This window comes from Bolinopsis microptera, chromosome 12 (assembly GCF_026151205.1).
Source record: "Bolinopsis microptera isolate Bmic1 chromosome 12, MBARI_Bmic_1.0, whole genome shotgun sequence".
Lineage (NCBI taxonomy): Eukaryota > Metazoa > Ctenophora > Tentaculata > Lobata > Bolinopsidae > Bolinopsis > Bolinopsis microptera.
Genome location: NC_087083.1, coordinates 15,108,796 through 15,133,462, shown reverse-complemented (window position 1 = coordinate 15,133,462; position 24,667 = coordinate 15,108,796). Strand labels below are relative to the sequence as shown.

General features: G+C 37.8%; 2 protein-coding genes across 2 annotated transcripts in view; both read right to left on the bottom strand.

Annotated features, from left to right (window-relative positions):
- The window catches only part of LOC134824134 (phosphatidylinositol 4-kinase beta-like), a 77,688-nt gene extending 66,656 nt beyond the window's left edge, over window positions 1-11,032 (bottom strand). The window contains exon 1 of the mRNA XM_063835868.1: window positions 11,022-11,032. The gene's annotated coding sequence lies outside the window, so the exon portion shown is untranslated. The remainder of the gene's footprint in view (window positions 1-11,021) is intronic.
- Window positions 11,033-12,041: 1,009 nt separating this feature from the next.
- On the bottom strand, window positions 12,042-24,517 carry LOC134823963 (serine/threonine-protein kinase VRK1-like). Its single transcript, XM_063835560.1, has 12 exons — window positions 24,437-24,517; window positions 23,718-23,899; window positions 21,703-21,880; window positions 19,516-19,622; window positions 18,681-18,774; window positions 17,296-17,459; window positions 15,660-15,758; window positions 14,885-14,978; window positions 14,553-14,679; window positions 13,095-13,218; window positions 12,803-12,876; window positions 12,042-12,516 (listed from the first exon to the last, which is right to left on the bottom strand). Exons 1-12 carry the CDS (start codon window positions 24,515-24,517, stop codon window positions 12,389-12,391), a joined length of 1,452 nt encoding a protein of 483 aa, XP_063691630.1. The 3' UTR covers window positions 12,042-12,388.
- Between the last annotated feature and the right edge of the window lie 150 nt (window positions 24,518-24,667).

Sequence of the window (24,667 nt, the reverse complement as noted above, 5' to 3'; positions counted from 1 at the left end):
ATCATTACGGATGGATCAACTGATAAATAACTCTCATGTATTTAAAAGGCCTCTGGAGCATTCTATCAGCTCAGTAGAACTAGGCTCAGATGGTTTGGTCATGTGGCGAGATGAAAGGAGAGCTGAATTCATTTGTATAAATGCTATTCATACAAGTTACAACAAAGTCTTCATTGATTGAAATAAATTTTCGTGCACATACAGAATGAATGGTTAATAATTTAATATATATGTAGACCAAGCTCTGTGCACGGGATGCTTCCTGGAAGAATCCAGTTCTTTTAGCGGGGCACCCTACCTAAAGCCAAATTGAGATATAATAATCATATTCCTAGAGAAATAATCAGAAATCGAATACCAATCAAATAATATGATATATATGAGTAGTAACCATATTTACTATGCAAAATGCCCCAACCACATAGTGTAAATTTATATAGAATTCAGATTCCATATCATCATTAAACCTCAATACCTAGTCAATATAATAGCCCAAGCAAAATGAAATAACTTCTTATATACCTTACTGTCATACTACAAATTAATTAAACATTTGAAATCTGTTGACCAGAGAATAAATTTCTAAGCCTAATGCAAGTGAAATAATTTAGATGCAATAATGAATGCCTAATGTGAGTATCATTTGTCAATGTCCTTGTAAAAAAGTCTGTACAAGAGATATGAGTAACTAATATAGAAGAAAAAACAGGAAGTTGTCGTCTGTTGTAAAATAAATAAAATATCTAGAATATAAATTAGAATATAAAATAACATTCAGTCAATGTGTCGTCAATAAACTGTACAATTATCAAATGTTAAAACTGGGTGATACAGTCACCAAAAAAAATACTAAGTATGATAAGTTAATAAATTAAATGTGGTCTATAAAACTACCACTAAGTATAATAGGTCAATAAATTAAAAGTGGTTTATAAAACTACCACTGTGGGAACCCCTTCTCCAGTTAAAACATGTCAGTCATGTGCAAAATCAATCAGAATGGTAAGGTGGTAAAAAAGGGAATATCTTTTCGATACATCAATTATATATGCCTCAGATTTAAAAGAATTAGAAGTTACTTAGTTATCGGCGACTATGATTGCAGTGTAAAATTTGTCATATGAATTGTCGACGGTATAATTAGGGTCTGTTGTTATAGATGATAGTAGCTGTTTCTTATACGAATCACTAAAGCTTTTAACATCGGGCAGATTTCGTAGATCTGTTGGAACATTATTCCAACATTTTGCCCCCAAGTATTGAAAGTTTTTATGTGATGTTGATCTATTGACATAAAGGTTGCAGCTTTCGCCGCTCCTACTACCTCCTGATATGTAACTAAATTTGTTCATAAAGTTTGTAGGACAATTGTCATGGATGATTCTAAACATATAATTTGACAGATGGAGTTGTCGTCTAAGATGGAGTGGTAACCATTTCATGTCTCTATAAACATTAAGGCTGCTCTCTGTTTTTGGAACGTTGAGAGCTATTTTGGCTACCTTTTTGTACAGAGTGTCAAGTTCAGCAAGTTTTGTCTTGCCAGCTCTACAATAGATCGTGTCTAAATAATCGAATTGTGGCAACATGGGTGCATTGGCAAACATTTTCCTATATTTAATGGGTAGCAGTGCTTTACTTCTATACATGGCACCAATTCTCTTCATGACCTTCCTAATAATATAATCTACATGGCTTTTGAAGTTTAATTTACTATCTAGAATGAGGCCAAGATATTTTGTCTCTTTGCACTTCTTGATTGTGAAAGTTACCTCATTACAATCAATGGTTATTTCATCATGTTGGTCAACAGAATCAAACAATAGGAATTCAGTCTTCTTTTCATTGAGTGATAATTTATTAACACTGAGCCATTTAAAGATTGTCATAAGTTCTATTTTCATGTTTATAAATGTGCTTCTGCAGGTTTGATCAAAGAATAGTGCACCATCATCTGCAAATAGAAAGGGCTTAGATAGGTTACAGGCATAAATGATGTCATTTATGAAGATACTAAATAATATAGGCCCAATGATGCTTCCTTGTGGTACACCACTCAGAACTTCTAAAAATGAGCTTAGATTGCCATTGATCCTAGTGCATTGATATCTACAAGATAAGAAGTTCTTAAACCAGGTTAAAGCAATGCCACCAATTCCATAATATGCCAATTTTTGAAGCAATATTTCATGATTCACTGTGTCAAAGGCCTTCTTAAGATCAAGAAAGATGATTCCTGGTTTATAAGACTTAGATTTACTCATATATATTTCGTCCATCAGATCGTACATCAGATAAGTTGTGGAGTGATTTTTCCGAAAGCCATATTGATGCCGGATGAAAAGTTTGTTCTCTTCCATGTAATCAGTGAGTTGCTTGCCGACAAAGTATTCTATAAGTTTTCCTACAAGTGGAAGGATGGATATTGGCCTGTAATTATTAGGATCATCTTTCATTCCTGCCTTATGGATGGGAGTTACTCTAGCTTTTTTACAAAGGGTTGGTACAACACCTGTATTAAGGCTCAGATTGACAATGTGGGTCAGTGGCTCAACTATGTGTGGTACAGCTTGCTTAAGTAAAAATAGAGGCACATTGTCATATGAGGCCTTGTCATTCTTGAGCGTTTCGACATACATTAGGATATCAGTTTCATTTATTTCTTGGAATCTATCAAATGAGATATTAGAAGTTCTAGGAGGTAAAAAATCAGTAAAACTAACTCTTTCAATATTGGGGGCCTGATTTTGTAATCTTGATCCAGCATTTGCAAAATGAAAGTTAAATAGCTCAGGATCATTCTCATTGATAGTTTGACAATTAGTTGTACCAGGGGTCATATTTGATGCCAGTTTGATAGTTTTCCATATCCCTTTAAGATCATTCTTGGCACTTTTAACTTGTAGATCATCGATTACATTAGCTTTTTTGCAGGTTTTAGCTAATTTATTTCTAATATTTCTCTGAATCTTGTAGCAATCCCAGGCCTCATTACACTTTATACATTTGCTACATGTACCACATTTATTGCAATTTCCATTGTCTCTCTTATCCTTCTTTTTACGGAATTTCTTTAGAAGAAAATGTGTATGATTAATGGCATATAAAAGTTCAGTAGAAGGTTTATGTATGAACTTTTCATGCCTTTCTATGGTCTTGCAAGGGAAGAAGGTTGCATATGCCTGTTCAATATGATGACAAAGGCCAGCTGTGATAGCTTCAACATCTGTACTTTCCAATAGTGGACTGTAATCAGAACAGGTGTCTAGATAGTCTAAGAATTGTTTAACATTACGTTTACAATGATTTCTAATTTCAACCTTCTCAAATTTAGGAGCTATAGGTACTTTACAATCTATCTCACACATAATAGCTTGATGATCTCCAATACGTTCATCAAGAACAGAAGATTGGACAAAATCTGCATAACAGTTAGTGAATATTACATCAATAGTAGTCTGGGTAACATTGTCTCCACGTTTAGCAACTTTAGTTATCCCTTGAATGGTTTGAACTAGATTGTAACATCTCAAGGTCATATCTAATTTTTTGTACTGGGTGGATGAGATATTATTCTGGTCAATGTTTATATCCCCAATCCAGATAACCTTTTTCCCATTCAATTTTTTCATGCAAAAATGAATGTATTCAATAAAGTTATCAACACTGCAATAATTTCCAGAGCGATAGAAGCAGCAAACATTGATCTTGCTATTCTTAAGCTTCACCCATAATGCTTCAATGTTATCAAGCTTACTATCCATAACTAATTCTGTGTAAGCTAGTTTTTTGTTTATCATTAACCCTTATCATACTGGGGTGCTTGGAGCTCATTCATTACTGGGGGTGGGTTGAAAGGACCCATCCCTAATAACTTTGGTTCTAGACGGTATTCAGCCACCACAAAAAGTGGAATGCTCTAGTTATACTTAGTTCTACAAGACTCATTATGTTCTAAACGGCCAGATAGTGCACAAGTGCACAAGATAGTCTCCTGCGTTAATTGAGAAATCACGTGGGATATCACAAGTTTATCACATGATACAGGCCTCAAAGTGATCCATGATCTCCATATAAGGAGCGGTTGTTGATCTAATTAATCCTCAGGTTACTGGGGGTGGGTTGAATCAACCCATCCCTATGAAACGATTGTTGATTCGATTTACTCCTAGAATACTGGGGGTGGGTTGAATCAACCCATCCCTAAGAAACGACTGTTTATCCGATTTACTCCTAGAATACTGGGGATGGGTTGAATCAACCCATCCCAAATCAGCCCGTATAAGGAGTGCTTGTTTTATAAATTGAGTTAAATTTTGCAGAACGCTGCAGGGATTGGTCAATCGCAAACATGAGTGTATGTGTGTGAATTTGAAAGTTGTGAACTATGCGACTCTACTCCAAATTTCAATATCAAGGTAAATAATTTTTAGGAAAGACTCAAACAAACGAAATTTAAAAATAAGGTCAAGTTTTCGATCATAATCAGTGTAAAAAATATATAACATTTGGATATGAGTATTCGTACGAAAGAATTAATGGTTCATTTACACGAGTCACATTATGAAATAAGATGAACCTTCGTGCACATTCTAAGTCCACAACTTTGACACTGACTTTTGACCTTCGACAAACCGCAGACCTTCTTCTTGTAACCAGGTCCTGATGCGTCCTTTACACACCGCAACTGGGGATTCAGACAACATGTCATTGTAAGGCTAATTGAAGTTCTTATATATTCACGGATCCACTATGCTGGAACTGTCTGGATCAATAATAGAAGTATCAAAGAAATTGAAAGCGCTTGGTATAGGACTATAAAAGCAGCTTTGGGTGCAGTGTTCAATGTAAGACTAACTACAGCTGAAATGATACTTGGTGTGTTGCCACTCAACATATCAAACAAAGTGAACTCAGTGAAGCACATCCTTAAACTGAATATATTCCCGAATAAAGAGGATCCACTGAAACACCTTATTGATGACCAAATGAAATCAGGCAGTTACAGCGCACTAACTGGAAAGGTGAAAGATGTATTTCAGTTTCTATTGTGGAAATCTTCGATACTTCCTGAACACTTCACTAATGAGGATCTAAAAATCATAAATAACCATGATCTAGAAAAACTCACCAGTCTATCAATAAAAGGATGCAGCTACAGTAAATCAGTGATGAAACATTACAGTGAACAGCTTTGGCAATCGTCCATAAACAGCCAGTACCAGCTGGAAGGGTATACAGAGGCACCTACAGTGAGCGCCACAAAGCTCAAGTTTCCGCCCAAAACATCAAGGCAACTTGAAACCTTGTTTCTAAGCTTGTTCTATCCGAACAACATAATGAATGAATTTCTACACCGCTTCAAAAGCAGTAAATTTGATTCTCCACTGTGTGATTGTAGGCGAGGGGCTCAAAATTCACTTCACCTGCTTACCGACTGTCCTGATGTACAAGCAGATAAAAGGAACAAAATGAGTGAGCTTCTTGAAAGACACCCTTTCCACAACATCAAAAACCAAGGCTATGGTGGGAACTCAATGTTGATATCATGGAGCAGACTTCGTGAGTTCTTTGATCTAGCACTGGAAATAACAAAGGATGCAGAAGAATTCCTTCGAATAGAGATAAAACTTTAAACAGTTGATTATATTCCAACTACCATAACTACACCATCCCTATGATTAGTGAGCCGGGTTCAATGTTAGACCGGACGAAGCATATATTTCATGAGCCGGGGTCAATGTTAGACCGGACGAAGATATGGCTACATCTCAACAGTGGACAACACAGCAGAGGTTCTATTACAGTTAAATTCTGTTACCTGAACTCAACTTAACAGTTCTAATATTATAGCATATACTATAATATTATGAAGATATTTTGTGTCAAAATGAGGCTGTTTAATCATTCTTACACACCAAAGGTTGTTGTGTGTTTTTTAATTAATTTATTATTGTTTAAAAGTTTATATTGAGAATTTTATACAGTAGTCTATAGACCAATTAAATTATTTACTGGTCACATATATGTGGTTTTAGAATTATATAATGACATTGAACGAACTTATTTATTGCGAATTTAAAGGATTGCTAGTATTTTATTTATTTGTTTTCACTTCTGCACGTTTAGGCAGTTGCTCTTGTGACCAGAGTTTTAGAGTTATATATATATATATATACACACTGAACACACCGACTAGGCAGACCTGGACTCACCAAGGGAAGCAATGGTGTGTTTGGGTCACGACTTGTATCATGATCCGTACTCCTCAGAAACTTAGGGTCTTCGGTCTCTAAGTAGCAGTTGGTAAGGGTCCAGGTGCTAAGGCCGTGCAAGGACCTGTTCCTAATAGCAGGAATGAAGAGGGCACGGGCAAGGTCTAATGGGCTTGATAGGTGTACGTGTATATCACCGAGTTGAGAACTTGAGTGATTTGAAGAGAATACCATACTTTGCTGGTTTGCTCTTCATGTACTGGAGAAAACTGATGCGCTTTCTAGTCGGATACAGGCATTCATCAACTGTGAGGTATTGTTCACTGTTCAGGTATTAGTGCCGTGGCGAAATTAGCTTGGCACTTTTCGTAAAACTCGCGAATTGCCGTGAACCAGTCTTTTTTCCAATGCTCTGCTCTATCGTGTCGCAACTCTTTAGTTTCAAATGTTATTTTCGTCGACAGAAAGAAGAATCTGTTCCTAGACATCACCGCAGGAAATGCTGGAAAGTCCGTCAGAAAGTGAGTAAATAGTCCGCAGATCGTCAAGGGCAGCTCCTCTCCCCGAAAGTAGATAAGGCCAATGAAAGCACACATCTCAACCTTGTCAGTTATGCTAATGTAGGTGTACTTGTTATTCATAAGAAGTTCAGGATAAGTTTTTCCATGAATTCAACGATTCGAGCGTTGGTCATGGTATCCTTGACGTTTCAGGTTAATCTGTACATAGATGTTATTGTTGTTGTAACCCGTTCAAATAATTTACAACACTGAACACCACTTGCAGTTGAAGTTAAACATTCAGACGAATTGGAGATATTTTTACTGGCTAACAATAAAACCTTTCAATAGAGGGTCGAAAAGATACATAAACTTTAGGTTGCATTGGTTCTTCTACTAATTAACATTATTTTAACAATTTCTTGAAACATTTATTCAAATTTTTAGATTTGTCATATTGTTTCTCGTAAACTATAGGTGTTCAAGCGGTCGGCTCAAGTGTGTTGAGTTGAGTGTAAGCTTGATTGGATTAGCCATTGACGTGCATGAAAGGGTGAAGTGCTAGACCCACTATGCCCTTGTACTAGGAACCTCAATTTGGTCCCAGAGCTCCTGTATCACGTGATGTGACGCAGTATACCACGTGTTCAGCTCTAATATAGGAAGCAAAATCACTAATAGGCTAGAGAGCAAAAATTGCACTAAAATGAAGCAATTTCGGCATAATTATGCTAATAGCTCTCCGGCCGATTGAAACTTGTTGATAAACATAATATGGCTGATAGAGGAAATGATGCTGATAAAAGTCATATAAGTCAATATAAAATTGAAATTTATTAAGTAACATTTATTTGTTACTGAACGGGAGGGATGGACGAATCAACCCACCCCCAGTATGATAAGGGTTAAGCCACAACCACCCCTAGAACTGTTTGGCCTGTCGCATCGCATAAGGTTGAAGGAGGAAGGAATATTTATGGTGTCTGTGTCAATAGTATTCATGTTATGTAGCCTGGGTTTGGACAGGCTATTACCCGCTTTAAATATTTCCATCGCTCAATAAATGTACTAGATTTATAGTGTTGTATGTTATACCAATAATTTTGATTTATCTGAGTTATGAAAAATCAACAGGGTACATTGGAGATCTCATACATCAGAATAAGGAATTAATGTATGGTACAGGCCACTCCAAAGACTCCGAGAAGACCTTTTGAAAGTAAAACCTATCATACTGAAAGACGTCACGAAAGTCACGAAAGTAACCGAAACACAGCATTTACTAGTCCGCTACTAGGCGACAGAAATACTACATATATATATAAAATAAAACTAAATAATTTACACGATACGGTGCCCATGCCTGAGCGGTTCTCCTCAAACAAAACTTTCTCTCCTCCACGGAGCAAAAAGTTAAAAACAAAACACGGGTCTCCTGAAATCAAAAATACTAAATAAAGTTAAGGATTAGATTTGTTTAGATTTGAATTTGGAGCCACAAGGCAAAGGTTGATATTCAAATTTTTCTCCCAATATTTGAGATAGGGAATATATTGATTTTTTGAAGGGTTGTTTTTATATAGGGTCATTGTGACAATTATGTTTATATTGTTTGAATAATTTTACTAATAAAGTTAAGGATTATATCAGATTAACCAGCGAGAAAAATGGTAACAGTATACGTCATACAATATATTTTTTCAAACAAGCAAAATTTTTAATTTGCTTATTCCGATGTGTGTACAGACATTAAAAAGGTCAACGTTGTATAGCTAAGACCATATTCCATTTGAACCTAAAGTCAGTTTCCCGACCTTTCACCTTTTATTATTTGGGGGTGATTCGGAATCAGCGTCCAAAAATACACCGATTGAGATCAATTTCATACTCAAAGGGCCTTTTCACAAGAATTTTCTTAAAATTTGGGAGAGCGATTTAATAGGATGTAGGAGCGTAAATTGGGACCGCAATATAAAACCATACAAATTTATCGCTAATCCAGCGATTATTAGTATATAAATCAAATATATGTCACGGGGCTTGAACTTTCATCATCATTGTAGGTTTATAATCTACAATTATATAACCATTGTTTACTGGGCCACGCTCACCCTGTCATTCCGCCAAATCTTTATGTTAATGAACATAATAGCCTGGGGTCCCCAGGTAAAACCATTGTAGGTTTGTAACTTACCAGGCCGACGCGCGCCGAGTTGGACTCGTCGACGGTCCTAATTGAAACATATATTTTACGAGTATCACTTGTCATACGTTGTATGACCCGCCGCGCACGGAGTGCGCGGCTCCCCCTGTCACCTGTATCAGGACGATAGTGAAACGACCGTGGAGGTCGCAACGTGATACAAAGTATCACCCCTTAACATCATCACGAAACAAATATTTCAAACCTCTCGGTGATCAAATTCGTAGTTAATTTACGATGCTAACCCTTTTAGGATCATAGCTCTGCAACGATCGGGAGGCAAAGCAATGATAATGCAAGCAGCTCATTATTGATTCTATTCTAAATATTAAGGGTGGATAATATTAAAACGAATTACAGATCAATATTAAATTAGATTTTATTATATATTTGTAGCATGTTTTTTATCACGTGGTGACCCCTTACCTGAGGACCCCAGGCTATTATGTTCATTAACGAATATAGATTTGGCGGAATGACAGGCTGAGCGCGGCCCAGTAAGGTGACCCCCACTGTCGCTTCACTATAGTAGAGTTTCTACGATACAGGGGGAGCCGCGCACTCGTGCGCGGCGGGTCATACAACGTATGACAAGTACAAAGTAGCATGTAGTGTGTTACGAAATGTCCTTGTAGCGCGATGCCAGATGCACTACTGGGTCGCGCGCACATCAAATAATGCTTCTCGCAACCACATGCAGATCGGCGAGATGCGAAGGATTGACATCGTGAATCAAGAAATGTCCGAATCATGAACTTTTCTTAACGGGTGATACTCGCAAAATATTTGTTTCAAATATTAGGACAAGTCCAACTCGGCGCGCGTCCTAATAGGTTATAAACCTACAACAATTTTTTCTATCATTTGGCTCATCCAACAATAATAAATTCCCTAAATAATGAATAAAAAACGTATCAGTTTTTGATAAATCCTAGCATAACCTAATTTACCATTTAACGCCAAAGGTATACGTAACCCTAACCGCAACCCTATCACAATTGAAGCGCGATGCATTACTGGGCCGCGCATCCAGTAATAAAGTAATGAAGAGAAGCATAACGATTATCTTTATTTCCACTCTTTTGTTGTCATACGTTGTATGACCCGCCGCGCACGAGTGCGCGGCTCCCCCTGTATTGTCAGGACCATAGTGAAACGACCGTGTAGTGGGGGTCGCAACGTGAAACAATTCTTTTGTGGCAAAAAAGCGATTTATAAATCTTTATTCCACTGGGAAGTATGAATAGGGTTATCTTTTGGGGATGATTTATGAATTTATTTGAAATTTTTTAATATAATTGTAGTTAATAATTTATTAATTTTTGTGGTAAGATATTTATATTTTTCCATATACTTATAGTGTTTTGATACTTTGTAGACATGTGTGATGATGTTATGTCATAATTTTTACTTTACTTTACTTTAGTTTATCCAATAATGCTTCTCGCTCGCAACCTTCTCTTCGGTATCTATATCATGATCACCAATCGATTCATGCAGAGTGCAGAGGTCAAAAATACGTCTTTTAAAACATGTTTGACGACTTTGGTGTATCAAGCAGAAAATCCCCATAACAGCTTTTACTAATCAGTTAGTGGTTAGATCGGCAAAATTTACCTGGGGACCTAAGGCTATTATGTTCATAAACATAGAGATTCGGCGGAATGACAGGCTGAGCGCGGCCCAGTAAACTCAATGAGGCTTCTCACAGCGACTCTACTGTGCCGTGCCGGGATGAATTGACATCGTCAATTAAGCTCTCCCCAAATTGCTTACATTTAGCATTGCTGTTACTGAGTTACTCCCTTTAAACTTCAAGAATCGAGATCAAATATTTTGCAATGATGAATGCAGAATGTATTTAGAATCAATGTGCATTTAAACAAATCACTCGGAATGCTTTTGAAAGAGAAAGACAAGCTCAGCAAAAATTTTGCCGCGGTTTAACCACGCACGATTAAGTTTCCCTACGATGTACTTGTACCATTGATTCTTTTGAGTAAAAAAGTGCAACATATTTACATACTATGTTTTTTATAAATGAGTAGGATTCGTGCATGGTAAAAATTGACGATTTATTCGACCAATGTAGCGCCGCGCAACAACAATAAATGAATCCAGAAAATTGCGGAAAATAACTTTTTGGTCCCATGAACTCGTATATGAATTTACATCAAGATTGGACAAAAAATGAGTTATGAGCCAAAACCCATATGACCATATTTGGGCATACGCACCAAATTTGATCGATTTTGGCCCATAAATTGGTCAATTATCAATATTTTTAATGAAACCAACTTTATATGGAAGGTAAGCCTATACTACACATTATCTATGATTATCAGCTCAGTATCTATCAAACTGTGGATTCTGTGTTCAAATAATCGCAAAAAATGAACAAAATTGCCCATATCTCAGTTCGCGATATTTGCAAAACTGACTTCGCTCAAAACAATAGAACTCAATAGGGTTTCAATATTTTTACATGAAATTTTCAGAATCAACGTAGAATCGCATTTTGACCTTAAGTTTTGTATTGGAATTTTGAGTTAGGCCTTTTAAAAAATTTGGCGGCCAAATTCTGAATTTTGCATTGCAAATTTTTGTCCAATCTTGATGAAAATTCATATACGAGTTCAGGGGACCACTAGCTACAAGTAGAGCACCTAAAATCTGGATTTTGGGCATGTTCAGGGTATTTGGCTAAATTGGGCCTAATTTGGACCAAATATGGGCGTGGCTGCCTCGCGGGCACCGTTTGGCGGTTGGGGTCCGGGACCCCCTCAAAAGTTCGGTCACTGGTCCTAGTTTGTTGGTCAACTACTATCTCGAAACCAAGTTTCACAAAAAAATCAGGGTGAACCCCCCCCCCCTTAAAATAAAAGGTACTTAAATATGGTACCCCCATTTTGGTTAACTGCAAATAAAAAACGTCACTCCTTCTTAATTCAATAACCCGTATCAGATATATTATTGAGAACATTTTCAAGAAATATATATCTATTTCAGATGAGTTGACGGTTGCTAAAAAATACGGTTCAAAATGTAACTAATCCAAAAGGTTTATTATTTAAATCGAAATTCTAAAGGGTGTGAAATTTAGAGTATTTTCAAAACCATAAATTCTTAATACTAAAAGTTGAAAGTACAACAAATGAAAAAACAATTCGAAACCTCATTTTAATAATAATTAAATTGCATGTGACTCTAAAATCATGAAATGTCATTCAGATATCTCTGCAATATTAGCATTATTAGTTATTGAGCTTCTCCTTCTCTCTTCACTTCCATAAAAAGGAGCAAGAACAGAACCAGAACACGGTGTTACAATTACACCCAACTAGGTGTCATTATAAAGTAATGACGTAGTAATGACGTAGTAATGACGTAGTAATGACGTAGTCACTTAACGTTAAACCTGTTAAAAACAGTGATTAATTGTCTCCATTAACAAAGTTACTGCCTTGTTCTCACGACCATACCATGTACCCAGTGTCTGTTGTAGTGAGGCCGGACTTGAGATAAGAGGAAATGGTGGAGTAGCTGGGTTTGTCTTCGTAACCCAGGGAAAACACGTTCGTCAAGAAGTTCTTAATAGCTGAAATGGGGGATATCGTCAAGTTTATTCATTCATAAGCCCCATCTAATGGGGAATAGTTTAACAATTAGATGACAGAAACCAGGGGGGGGGGGGGGGGTGGGCGACATTATAAACCCATATTGAGCTCCCCACTACCTTTAATTCGGCTCACCTCCCCATTTTAACCGCCATCTTTTGGGCATGTTCCCCGTATAGTATAAACCGTTGCAAAATCAGTTAAATTGTAGTAAAAAGGTTTTAAGAAAATGCCCGATGCGAAATAAGAAATGAGAGCCTAACTTACCCTTCCAAGGTTTGGAAGATAAGTTAGCTAGACCCAAACTGAACTCCAACAAGTTAGAGCTTTTCTTCTCATACCTGTAAAAAAGTTATTTATCGGAAAATGATTTAAAAAGCAAATTTTTCTCATAAATTTATTGAACAGAAACATAACTATTATAAGTAATAACAAATCTAACTATAACAGAAATCTAATTACAGTAAAACCCCGGAGTTTTACTGTGTAACTTAGTCATTTAATTAGCTTTTTGTTCGAAGTCAAAATGTCCAAACTGAGAACCATCTCAACAACTTACTTAATCTTCTCAGAGCGGATGTTGTTACAGTTATCCCAGGAATACCAAGGTAATGACCCCCCCAACCAGTTAATACAGCAGTAGCCTAGTATCTGCATATCTCCTCGTCTGGAGGGCGGTACTCCTGCAGGAATGTTAGGTTACTTCTGCAGGAATGTTAGGTTACTCCTGCAGGAATGTTAGGTTACTTCTGCAGGAATGTTAGGTTACTCCTGCAGGAATGTTAGGTTACTCCTGCAGGAATGTTAGGTTACTCCTGCAGTAATGTTAGGTTACTCCTGCAGGAATGTTAGGTTACTTCTGCAGGAATGTTGTGGAGCTCAGTTCTGCTTCCTATACTTATAGGTCTATATTGTGTATTAGGCTAGTTTTAAAGTTGAAAGTCGAAAAGTTGCACACGTGGGGACACGCCCAAACTGATATAAATATGTTAAAATCACTGAAAATTGCTATTTTCACCATTTTCTGTCAACTTTGGAGTCCCGTTGTGATCCAAGTTCTTTTTTGAAATCTTTCGAAACTTTGCATGCTTATTGCTTATCAAACAAATAAAAATGTACGGTGATTCAATATTTTATGCGAACGCAACGTCCACTCAAAGTTTGCACGTGCGACAGGTGATAATTTGACTCATTCGTGATTTCGAACAAATTTTGCTTTCCCACGACAGTTAAATGGCATTTAATATGAATTTAAAGCCAACTTGAATGAGTATAAAGTGGCATATTCAGTCAGTGATCGACAGATATGCTTACCTAAACACAAGGAAATGTTTTCAAAGGTAACATTTCGAAATCGTCGAAATAACCTACTTATTAATGAAGTTATGAATTTACATTTCGACTTTGTAAGGTAGCTGTCCTCGGTAATAAAGATTCAATAAACATCAGTTAATTAGACACTAACTACCACCCTTATTCCGAAATACTAGGTTTCATTCGATACACATTTCATTCGATACATATTTAGGTTACTCCTGCAAGAATATTAGGTTACTTCTGCAGGAATGTTAGGTTACTCCTGCAGGAATGTTAGGTTACCCCTGCAGGAATGTTAGGTTACCCCTGCAGGAATGTTAGGTTACCCCTGCAGGAATGTTAGGTTACTCCTGCAGGAATGTTAGGTTACTCCTGCAGGAATGTTAGGTTACTCCTGCAGGAATGTTAGGTTAATCCTGCAGGAATGTTAGGTTACCCCTGCAGGAATGTTAGGTTACTTCTGCAGGAATGTTAGGTTACTCCTGCAGGAATGTTAGGTTAATCCTGCAGGAATGTTAGGTTACTCCTGCAGGAATGTTAGGTTACTCCTGCAGGAATGTTAGGTTACTCCTGCAGGAATGTTAGGTTACTCCTGCAGGAATGTTAGGTTTCTCCTGCAGGAATGTTAGGTTACTCCTGCAGGAATGTTAGGTTACTCCTGCAGGAATGTTAGGTTACTCCTGCAGGAATGTTAGGTTACCTTTGTGGGCATCTATACTGGTGAACTCCTTAGTGCCATCGTGAGCTTTAGCTGGTTCTTCCTTATAAGTCTTGTGTACTCCCTCCATAACGTACTTGCGAGCCAATCCAAAATCAGCTAGGAAAACCTAAAACAAATAGAGGAAATTGACCAGTCAAAATGTGAACTAGTGAATATGTGAACTATTGAATATGTAAATAGAAGATTACCAACAAATGAAGAAAAGCTCTAGAATTATAAATTAAAAAAAAAACAGTATTAAATGTGGGCAAGATACCGGCTAAAACACCGCAAGAAAAGATGCACATAAATGCAGTAGAATATAATCGTACCTCTTTGCCGCCGTTCCTGAGGAGAATATTAGCGCTCTTGATATCTGCGTGCACGTAGCTAGCCTCGTGCATGTACTGCAGTGCTTCTACCATCCTGCAGGGAATATGCATTGTAATATGCTGAGGGACTATACTACAACCCCCTCCAGTATATTACTTGTTAAACATACTAAAACGCGGGGCGGACGACGAACAGGGCCCCACGCAACCCTTTAAGGTCAGAAGGGGGGGCCGGGGGGGGGGGGGGGGGGGTAAAAATAATTTTTCCAGTTTTCACACATGAGTTAGAGCTGTTGGAAACGAACAAGAAGAAAAAAACCGAACTGAGATTTGACCTTGCGTTTTTGAGATATCGCGCAACAAATATTGCGGTTTACCTGTAATTACATGTAAAACTTAAACTTAAACTCAAAAAAGGTTAACATTCACTTTTGGAAAAGACCACAACCAGGAGCTGAAACCCGGTACGGGTGTTCTTTGGGGTGTCACGCAAAAACGTTATGTTTTAGAATTTTGATTTTTGCCTTTGTTCTTGAAATATGAGGTTAACAAAATGACAAAATGTGATTTTTGACAAATTCCAGTTTCAGTCCGGTTTTTTCCTTGTTTGTTTTCAGCAGCTCTAACACATAATATGTGAAAACTGGAAAAATAGTTTTTACCCCCCTCTGACCTTAATAACTCATGTTATTCGTGTCAAAGTTAAAGGGTTGCCTGTGGGCAGTTACTTCTGGGCCACCCTGTATTAAACAAGGTAAGAAGTTGAAACATTTACCGAATACAGAGGATAAGGGTAGTCTGTACGGAGAATTTCTTCTTGTGTTCTTCGTGCTTCTTTAATAGGTCTCCTTCAAATAACGGCATAACCAAGTACCTGACCAAGGCATACACCAATTAGAAAGAGATCAAATCAATGGTCATTCCTCACATGGATATCTTAAAATACCTTTACGACCGTTTTCGAAATATGGGAGGTCAGAAAGTCCGTGGAATAAACTAAGTAAAATGAGAAATGTTTGGCAATTTCTCCCTTTTATAGTCCTTCTTTCCTCTTTTCTTTTTGCTCATTTATTTTTTTCTCTTTTCGGCAGCTCTATATTTTAAATCATCAATAATTTATTAAATGCTGAATGCTGATTTGATACTTTTACAAAATAGCAAATATACAAATGTACAGCAAATCGAACAAACATATAAATTGGGTCGAAATGTATAAATGCTAAAAAGCGTGAAACAAGTACAGAGGACAACTTTCAAAACACGAGTTTTATGGCCGCCCAAAGTCTCAATAACATCACCTCCACCTAGTAATAAAATTATAAAATATGAAAAGTGTGAAACAATCAAAAAATAAAGCTGTATGAGTCTGTTCAGCCCTCTCCTTCTTCAGGTCAGTGACCAGATACTTCCTCGTTGCTCGTTCTTCGCTGGATCTATCTGGACAGATCCATACATCTTTGTGGGTCTCAACTAGCCTCAGTCTCCTTGTTTTCATTAGAATCTGATGAACTGTTGTTGAGCTTGGGACGGTGATCTTGACTGGTCGACTCTAGCCGACTCTAGTCGCTTCGAAATGAGGTTTCTCCCCGATCTCCTCCAAAACCGCGGTTACTAGCGCTGGAAGCTGTTCTTTCTCCTCTTCTTTCAGCCCAAACACAATCAGGTTCTTGCTCCTGTCCTCCTCTGCAGCCACACTCTTCATCACCTTCTTCAGAATGTTACTGTTGTAGACCGTACCACTTGCACTGTTCTGTTGTACAGCTGCACTGTAGCTCTGAATCCCTGACTCCACCGTTGTTTGCACTGTCTCTTCAACCGACGTCTTAAACAACTGTAGTTGTTTGTCCTTCTGCACAAGCAGCTGGCCCTGCAGCCTGATCACCTTAGCCTTGTATTGTTTGATAACGCTTCCGTCTTGAAGCAATGGATGATCTCCATTCTCCGTCATGCTAGCCATCTGGCATTCCTGCCGTCGAACGAGGTCTATTGCTTCCACAAGCCAGAGTGCCAGAGTCCTTTTATAAACATATCTTCATAAATATCATGGTTGACGTTTTCGATTTTCAGTTCTTTTCCAACGCAATAAACCACTTAGTAACACAGCCCTCAACATTTTCCAGTTCATCATAATCGAATGCTTGAATTTCCTCCAGAGATTGGGTCACATTAAGATCATCCTCCATAGTGTACTTGTATAATGTATAGGAATGTACAAGTACACACGCAAAGGCTAACTACGCGGTAGCAGCAAACTAAACTTATCGCAAGTTACAAAAGATAAGAGAGCTCGGTAATTGCAACGAAAGCTACACTGACTACACACCTTATTTAAAATAAATAACTTAAGGAAATCTATGCTTATATTGCCTATTCTGAAACTAATGAACATTTAACACACAGATGCTCCCTACCTGTATTTGATCTTGTTGTAAAGGTGTATCCCAAACCCATACATCTCGGGTATCCCCAAGTATTTGAGTTTGTTAGATTTGGTCCAGGATTGGAGCTGGTCATTCTTCCCAGCACGCTGATAGAAGTGCATCTCACTGAACAAGGGCCCATTATCTTGAGGCTCCTGTAGGTGGGTCTCATGTCAAATGGTTAGTATAATCTACTCAGTAGAAACCTGCACTGTAATCATTTTCAAAAGGGTGTCCAGGTGATTTTGAAAACGAAATCTAAGAAATCTGAGTCTCAGAAAAGAATCTATAAAATTTATGAATCTCAGAAAAGATCTAAGAAATCCCAACCGGACCCTAACCATAACCCCGAAGCTATCCATAACCCTAACCACAACCCAAGACCTAAACGATCGAATTTATGTTTCCTAGCCTGTCACGTGACCAAAACAGTTTTTTTTCCATAACTTTCCAGGGAAGCATTTTTACCCACGGGGGGTGATTCGGAATCAACGTCCAAAAATACAGCTTACCACAACACTTTTACAGGTTGTTGGAAGTGTGGTGATAGAGGGAATTTTCAGAGAAACTGTCCGAGCAGATTTTTCTGGTAATAGAAGTAGATATCAAGACAGAGGATCTTCATATCAGAGTGGTTATGGCCAACAGAGTGGGAACTGAGCGTATAGTAGGACCCTAGAGCGGAGTCAAATTGCCGGGGTAGGACTCTAGAGGGGAACTCCCTTACCGGACCCATACTATGAGGACTCTAGAGCGGTACCCACATGCAGATTTTTGAGCGGTTAGAAATTTGAGAGTAAAGTTAGTTTTGAAAATCGAGTTATGGAATGACTGTTACTTTGCATATTGTAGATAGTTGTAAAGAGGAGATGAATGTGATATACTAAAACTAAATTCTCCGTGACATTTATACTGCTGTAAGGGAGTTCCGCTCTATAGTCCTACCCTGGCGATTCGACTCCGCTCTAGGGTCCGACTTCCGACCAAGTCCGCTCTACAGTCCCCCGCTCTAGAGTATACCCAAATATGGGCATATAGTTTTTAGCTCATAATTCAGTCATTTTTTGTCCAATCCTAATGAGTTCAGGGCACCACTAGCTACAACTACAAGACGTAGAGCACCTAAAACCGGGGTTTTGGGCATGTTCAGGGTATTTGGCTAAATTGGGCCTAATTTGGACCAAATATGGGCGTGGCTGCCCCACTGGTCCTAGTTTGTTGGTCAACTGCTATCTCGAAACCAAGTTTCACGAAAAAATCAGGGTGAACCCCCCTTAAAAGTTCGATAAATCGAAAAAGCCAAGCTACCGTTTTAAATAGAGCGGAGTTTGTCAAGAGTCCAGATATTGTTACATTTAATTATATTTATAACTTACGACTTTCATGACAGCTTTGCGCTTTGTGCCCTCGACGGTGACTATGTAGATATAACCAAATCCACCTGATCCTAATACTTCTTCTAGAGTGTACCTGGGAAGAAAGTTAATAACTTAAACCCTTTTCTCAGAAACACATTGGATGAGACAACTTCCTATTCTGAACGTCATCTACTTCCTTTTTTCGAACATAACAAAGTAGCACATACTTTCTTTACCAATTTTAGTCACGCACAATTTTAGTCACGCACAATTTTAGTCACGTACACAATTTTAACTTTTAAAGGCTGAGTGGCCAAGTGGTTAGTAACTAGTCTAGGGAGTGGGCTAAAGATTCCGTTGGATCAATGGTTTATTCAATCGGTTTACTTAGACAAATGATCGGGAACGTGATTGAGGGTAAAATGAGTAGCTGCCCATTGTATCAGAGCCACAGGCGACGAAAGTATGGAATACACTTCCTAAAACGTCACCGAACTAATTGTAATTGTACTTTCGGCTCCTGTAATTGGCCGGTAACAATTTATCCATATGGTTGCTTGGATAAACTGGAGTAAAAAGTATCTCTTTAAAAAAGCAGAGTTTTATTTAAAGGGAGTAAGTAGGGGGGGGGGGGGGGGGGGGGGGGGGCAACGCCCCAAAAGGCCCCGATTTCTAGGGCCCTTTTCGGATTTTCGATATGTGTGGGGCCTTTTGGAGCGTTGGCCCCCCCCCCCCTAATGAACGATGTCACTCAATGAATGACTTGGTTCAAAAGATAGAGCTATACGAGCTGAATGGGTTAATAGCAAGAAAATAAACACTTCCAATCATAATAATGTTGCCAGTTGCTTACTTTGTTTTCTGAGTGGAGTTCACAATCACGGAGTTCACCGGTAAAGGCGCCTCAATTCCTGCTTTCTTCGGTCCTTGAGACTTTTTTGGTGCTGCCGATTTTTTTATCTGAGCAGAATTTTAATTGTAGCAGCGGTTCACGAAAATGTTAGTAACAGTGCCAATGAGACTCCCTGTTAGCATTTTTTCCCGATCCATGACTTCTGTGCTGAAGGCAAGGGTTAGCGAACGAGTTTTTTCCGTATACGGTAGCTTGCGAGTATGTCGCCCACGTTCCTAATATAACTGCGCAAATAACGAGGTCTGATCTTCATCTTCTCACAGTATAGTAAAGTTATTTTGCGAGATATTCTGAATTAAATTATTATTGGCGATCAAGTAAATCGTTAATTTCACCGTGTAGGTATCCCACTAGGCACTAATTGATAGCATATTATTTCGAGTTAGTATTACTATTTTGCACATATCCGTGTAATATCAGGTTGCATAAACATATGGTTACATAGAAATGTATACGATTTTCAGATTCAATATAGAATTAACTGGGCGGCGCTCGGCCTATCACTCCGCCATATTTGCATGCTTATGAAGTATAAACAGTAAAGCCAGGGGTCCCCAGGTTGTACGGAATATGATAAAATACGCCATCACGGATCGGGAAATGGAGCAGCCATCCACAAAAGAAAAGCGGCCGCATTTCTTGTTACATAACTCTTTCCTCCCTGTGCCGCTTACGTAATATGTGAAAGTTTCTGAACATTACTGCCACGAAAATTGATGAAAACGATCAAAATTTTAAACATTGATATTAAGGGGGCATACACCAAAACAGTGGTTTGTGCCGTCCAGACCAAATGACCTCATAGGCAGTTCAGTGACCTTCTAGCGCACCGTTTCCACACAAAAAAAATCATTTTGAGAATTCCCATTTTTGTAATCGACCATTTCCTGGTTAAGAGTGCAATTTTCGGAAAAAATTATTTTGTGGTTGAGACGCTATAAGTTAATCATTTCTTGCGGTATCGGGTTGAAATTTTGCTCGCCCTTTATTCACATCTATTTCAATGTGTGTGTAAAATCTTGATATCGTATCTAAAAAGGCTGGTGTGTTATGAATTTTTAAAGTCAAAAAGCTAAAATTGTCCTTTTCAGGCTTATTTTAACAAAAAGTCAGTCAGGGAAGATCGGATTGATTTGATGCTTGACATCAAATTGTTCTCTGAATTCTGGCGCAGTTTTTGATGCCCTCAAAAATGTTTTTACTCATTCCCCTTCAGATCTATTGGACCTCAAAGCCAAACAACAAATTTAGGCACATTTTTCGTTTTTAATATATACCGATTTTTCTAAAATTTTGATAGGAATGTGCTAGTGACTTTTTGAAGGGTGCAAAATAACCGCAACTAGCACATTTATATATGAGTTATGAACCACAAAACACCCTAAAATGCTTCCCTTTGAAGTTATGGGAGAAAATGTGATTTTTCATCTGCAAAGCCAAAAAATCACATTTTCTCCCATAACTTCAAAGGGAAGCATGTTAGGGTGTTTTGTTGTTCATAACTCATGTATAAATGTGCTAGTTGCGGTTATTTTGCACCCTTCAAAAAGTCACTAGCACATTCCTATCAAAATTTTAGAAAAATCGGTATATATTAAAAACGAAAAATGTGCCTAAATTTGTTGTTTGGCTTTGAGGTCCAATAGATCTGAAGGGGAATGAGTAAAAACATTTTTGAGGGCATCAAAATCTGCGCCAGAATTCAGAGAACAATTTGATGTCAAGCATCAAATCAATCCGATCTTCCCTGACTGACTTTTTGTTAAAATAAGCCTGAAAAGGACAATTTTAGCTTTTTGACTTTAAAAATTCATAACACACCAGCCTTTTTAGATACGATATCAAGATTTTACACACACATTGAAATAGATGTGAATAAAGGGCGAGCAAAATTTCAACCCGATACCGCAAGAAATGATTAACTTATAGCGTCTCAACCACAAAATAATTATTTCCGAAAATTGCACTCTTAACCAGGAAATGGTCGATTACAAAAATGGGAATTCTCAAAATGATTTTTTTTGTGTGGAAACGGTGCGCTAGAAGGTCACTGAACTGCCTATGAGGTCATTAGGTCTGGACAGATTTGGGGTTTGCCCCCTTAAGGCTGTTAAAGACTGGGACTACCTTAACAACTTTTGAAGTGATATTGCCTTTCCTTTTTCCAACAGTAAGTTTATCTGGAATCTGGACAACCTCTGGTTTTGAGTCGTTCAACGTTGGCTCTTTTCTGGAACGCTTTTCAGGCTGGTTGTTGAGAAGCTGTAGGCGCTTGGAGGAGGCAGTAGGTGGAGTGCGGGCTCTCCTGATGAGTAATATTATTAACCCACATGTATAGTACACATGTATAGTACACATGTATAGTACACAAGTATAGTACACATGTATAGTACACAAGTATAGTACACATGTATAGTACACACGTATAGTACACATGTATAGTACACATGTATAGTACACATGTATAGTACACATGTATAGTACACATGTATAGTACACATGTATAGTACACATGTATAGTACACATGTATAGTACACATGATGTATAGTACACATGTATAGTACACATGTATAGTACACATGTATAGTACACATGTATAGTACACATGTATAGTACACACGTATAGTACACATGATGTATAGTACACATGTATAGTACATATGTATAGTACACATGTATAGTACACATGTATAGTACACATGATGTATAGTACACATGTATAGTACACATGTATAGTACACATGTATAGTACACATGTATAGTACACACGTATAGTACACATGATGTATAGTACACATGTATAGTACACATGTATAGTACACATGTATAGTACACATGTATAGTACACATGTATAGTACACACGTATAGTACACATGATGTATAGTACACATGTATAGTACACATGTATAGTACACATGTATATTACACATGTATAGTACACATGTATAGTACACACGTATAGTACACATGATGTATAGTACACATGTATAGTACACATGTATAGTACACATGTATAGTACACATGTATAGTACACATGTATAGTACACACGTATAGTACACATGATGTATAGTACACATGTATAGTACACATGTATAGTACACATGTATAGTACACATGTATAGTACACATGTATAGTACACATGTATAGTACACATGTATAGTACACATGTATAGTACACATGTATAGTACACATGTATAGTACACATGTATAGTACACATGTATAGTAGACATGTATAGTACACACTTATAGTACACACGTATAGTACACATGTATATTACACACGTATAGTACACATGTATAGTACACATGTATAATAAAAAGTATAGTACACACGTATAGTAAACATGTATAGTACACATGTATAGTACACACGTATATTAAAAAAGTATAGTACACATGTATAGTACACACGTATAGTAAAAATGTATAGTACACAAGTATAGTACACATGTATAGTACACACGTATAGTAAAAATGTATAGTACACAAGTATAGTACACAAGTATAGTAAACATGTATAGTACACAAGTATGAAACTATTGTTTTTATACTCTTTACTTAAGATGGTTATCTGGGTTTAATAGGTAACAGTGAAACTTCAATAACAGGATCAGTTTAAATGTTGAATTTTATTAGTAGTTCAATCTGCCCGGACAACTACTGGGAGAGGCTTTCACATCTAAAGCTGATGTCACTGCAGCGCAGAAGGGAACAGTACACCATTCTGATGATGTGGAAGATCCTTCACGATGTTGTCCCCAATTGCAGCAATATTAGGTTCACAAAAACATCCAGACATGGTAACCGAGCAATCATCCCTTCCCTGTCTAGGTTGAGTTCCTCGAGCAACCAGACACTCTATGATAGCTCATTCGCTGTGAGAGGACCAAAACTATGGAACAAAGTGCCTGATGGTATTAAAGCTGAAGCTACTTTTGAGTCGTTTAAAGTTAGTTTGTCCAAGTTTATTGCTTTGATACCGGACAACCCTCCGACTCCCGGTTATAGCTGCAGCTGGTCTAATTCCCTGGTAGACTACTCGCCATCGAGGTGGTCAGAAATCTGATGACCCGTCCTGCTACGAGGATAAACACAACCAAAGTAACCAAAGTAAGTACGCAGCCAGTAGCCTCACCTGGTATTAACACTACTGTTTGTTATTTTCTTCAGCTCCATGGGCAGGTCCCCACTTTCATGAGCACTTCTGGGTTTGCTGAAGTTCTCACTGCGGGGCGTGCTGGACTGCTTCGTTACCTTTCTTCTTTTTCCCGTAACAGGAGGCACCGTGTTCTCTGTCGTCTTCAGCGGCTGTCGGCACTGAAAAGAAACCATGTTATAGAACATAAATTATGTCATGAGTAACATACCCGTAACATAACTATAAGCTCAAAAGTTGGTAGCAATTTAATTTTTCAAAACGACCCCCACCCTCTATGCCGGACGTCCTCTAAAGTAGATGGCCCCTTAAGTTTGTGTTCGTTGAAAGTTTTCCTCGAAAAGTTTGTTTTCTTCGAATTATTGTCTCCGCGCTGTATTTATTGAATATTTACTCATTAGCCACATTTTATCAAATTTCAACATTTTCAGGGTGTCTTCAGGGGAAATCCACGGCGAAATATATATATAGTATTCATTATATTCCATCATGCGGCGAAAAAAAAACATGGATCATGATATCATGAAGTTAACTTTCCGGAGGATACTTTGGGTGGCAGTGTTGCGCCCGACCCGACCAGAAAACGAACGCAAATAGGAACAAGAAGTTTAACTTCCATCTATTGCGATTCCGAATTATGACGACCCTCTGTTACATGTAATAGTTGGAAAATTTTAATTTCTCAGAATATTGCTGACCCTCATATTGCTGACCCACGTACATGGTGCACGTTTGGCTATCCCTGAGTTTGTGCCATTCTCGTTCTGCATATTAACCATTATATCCTCGTGACAAACACTTTTCGTTTCGAATATTTTCAGTCAGCCCAAAAAACATTCGTTTTTCACCCCACTTTTCACTGTAGATTTCACGACTGCTTTGTAATTTTTAACGAGCTTTTCTGATAAAATGTGTCCCTTTCAATACGT

Bases quoted from the DNA above. Each gene is read 5' to 3' on its own strand.
- LOC134823963 (XM_063835560.1), bottom strand. From the start codon at position 24,517: ATGGTTAATATGCAGAACGAGAATGGCACAAACTCAGGGATAGCCAAA. The intron at 23,900-24,436 runs GTCAGCAATATT...GTTTCTTTTCAG, and splicing joins CGTGGGTCAGCAATATGAGG to TGCCGACAGCCGCTGAAGAC. The intron at 18,775-19,515 runs GTAAGCAACTGG...CTTTCTTCCCAG, and splicing joins AACTCCACTCAGAAAACAAA to GTACACTCTAGAAGAAGTAT.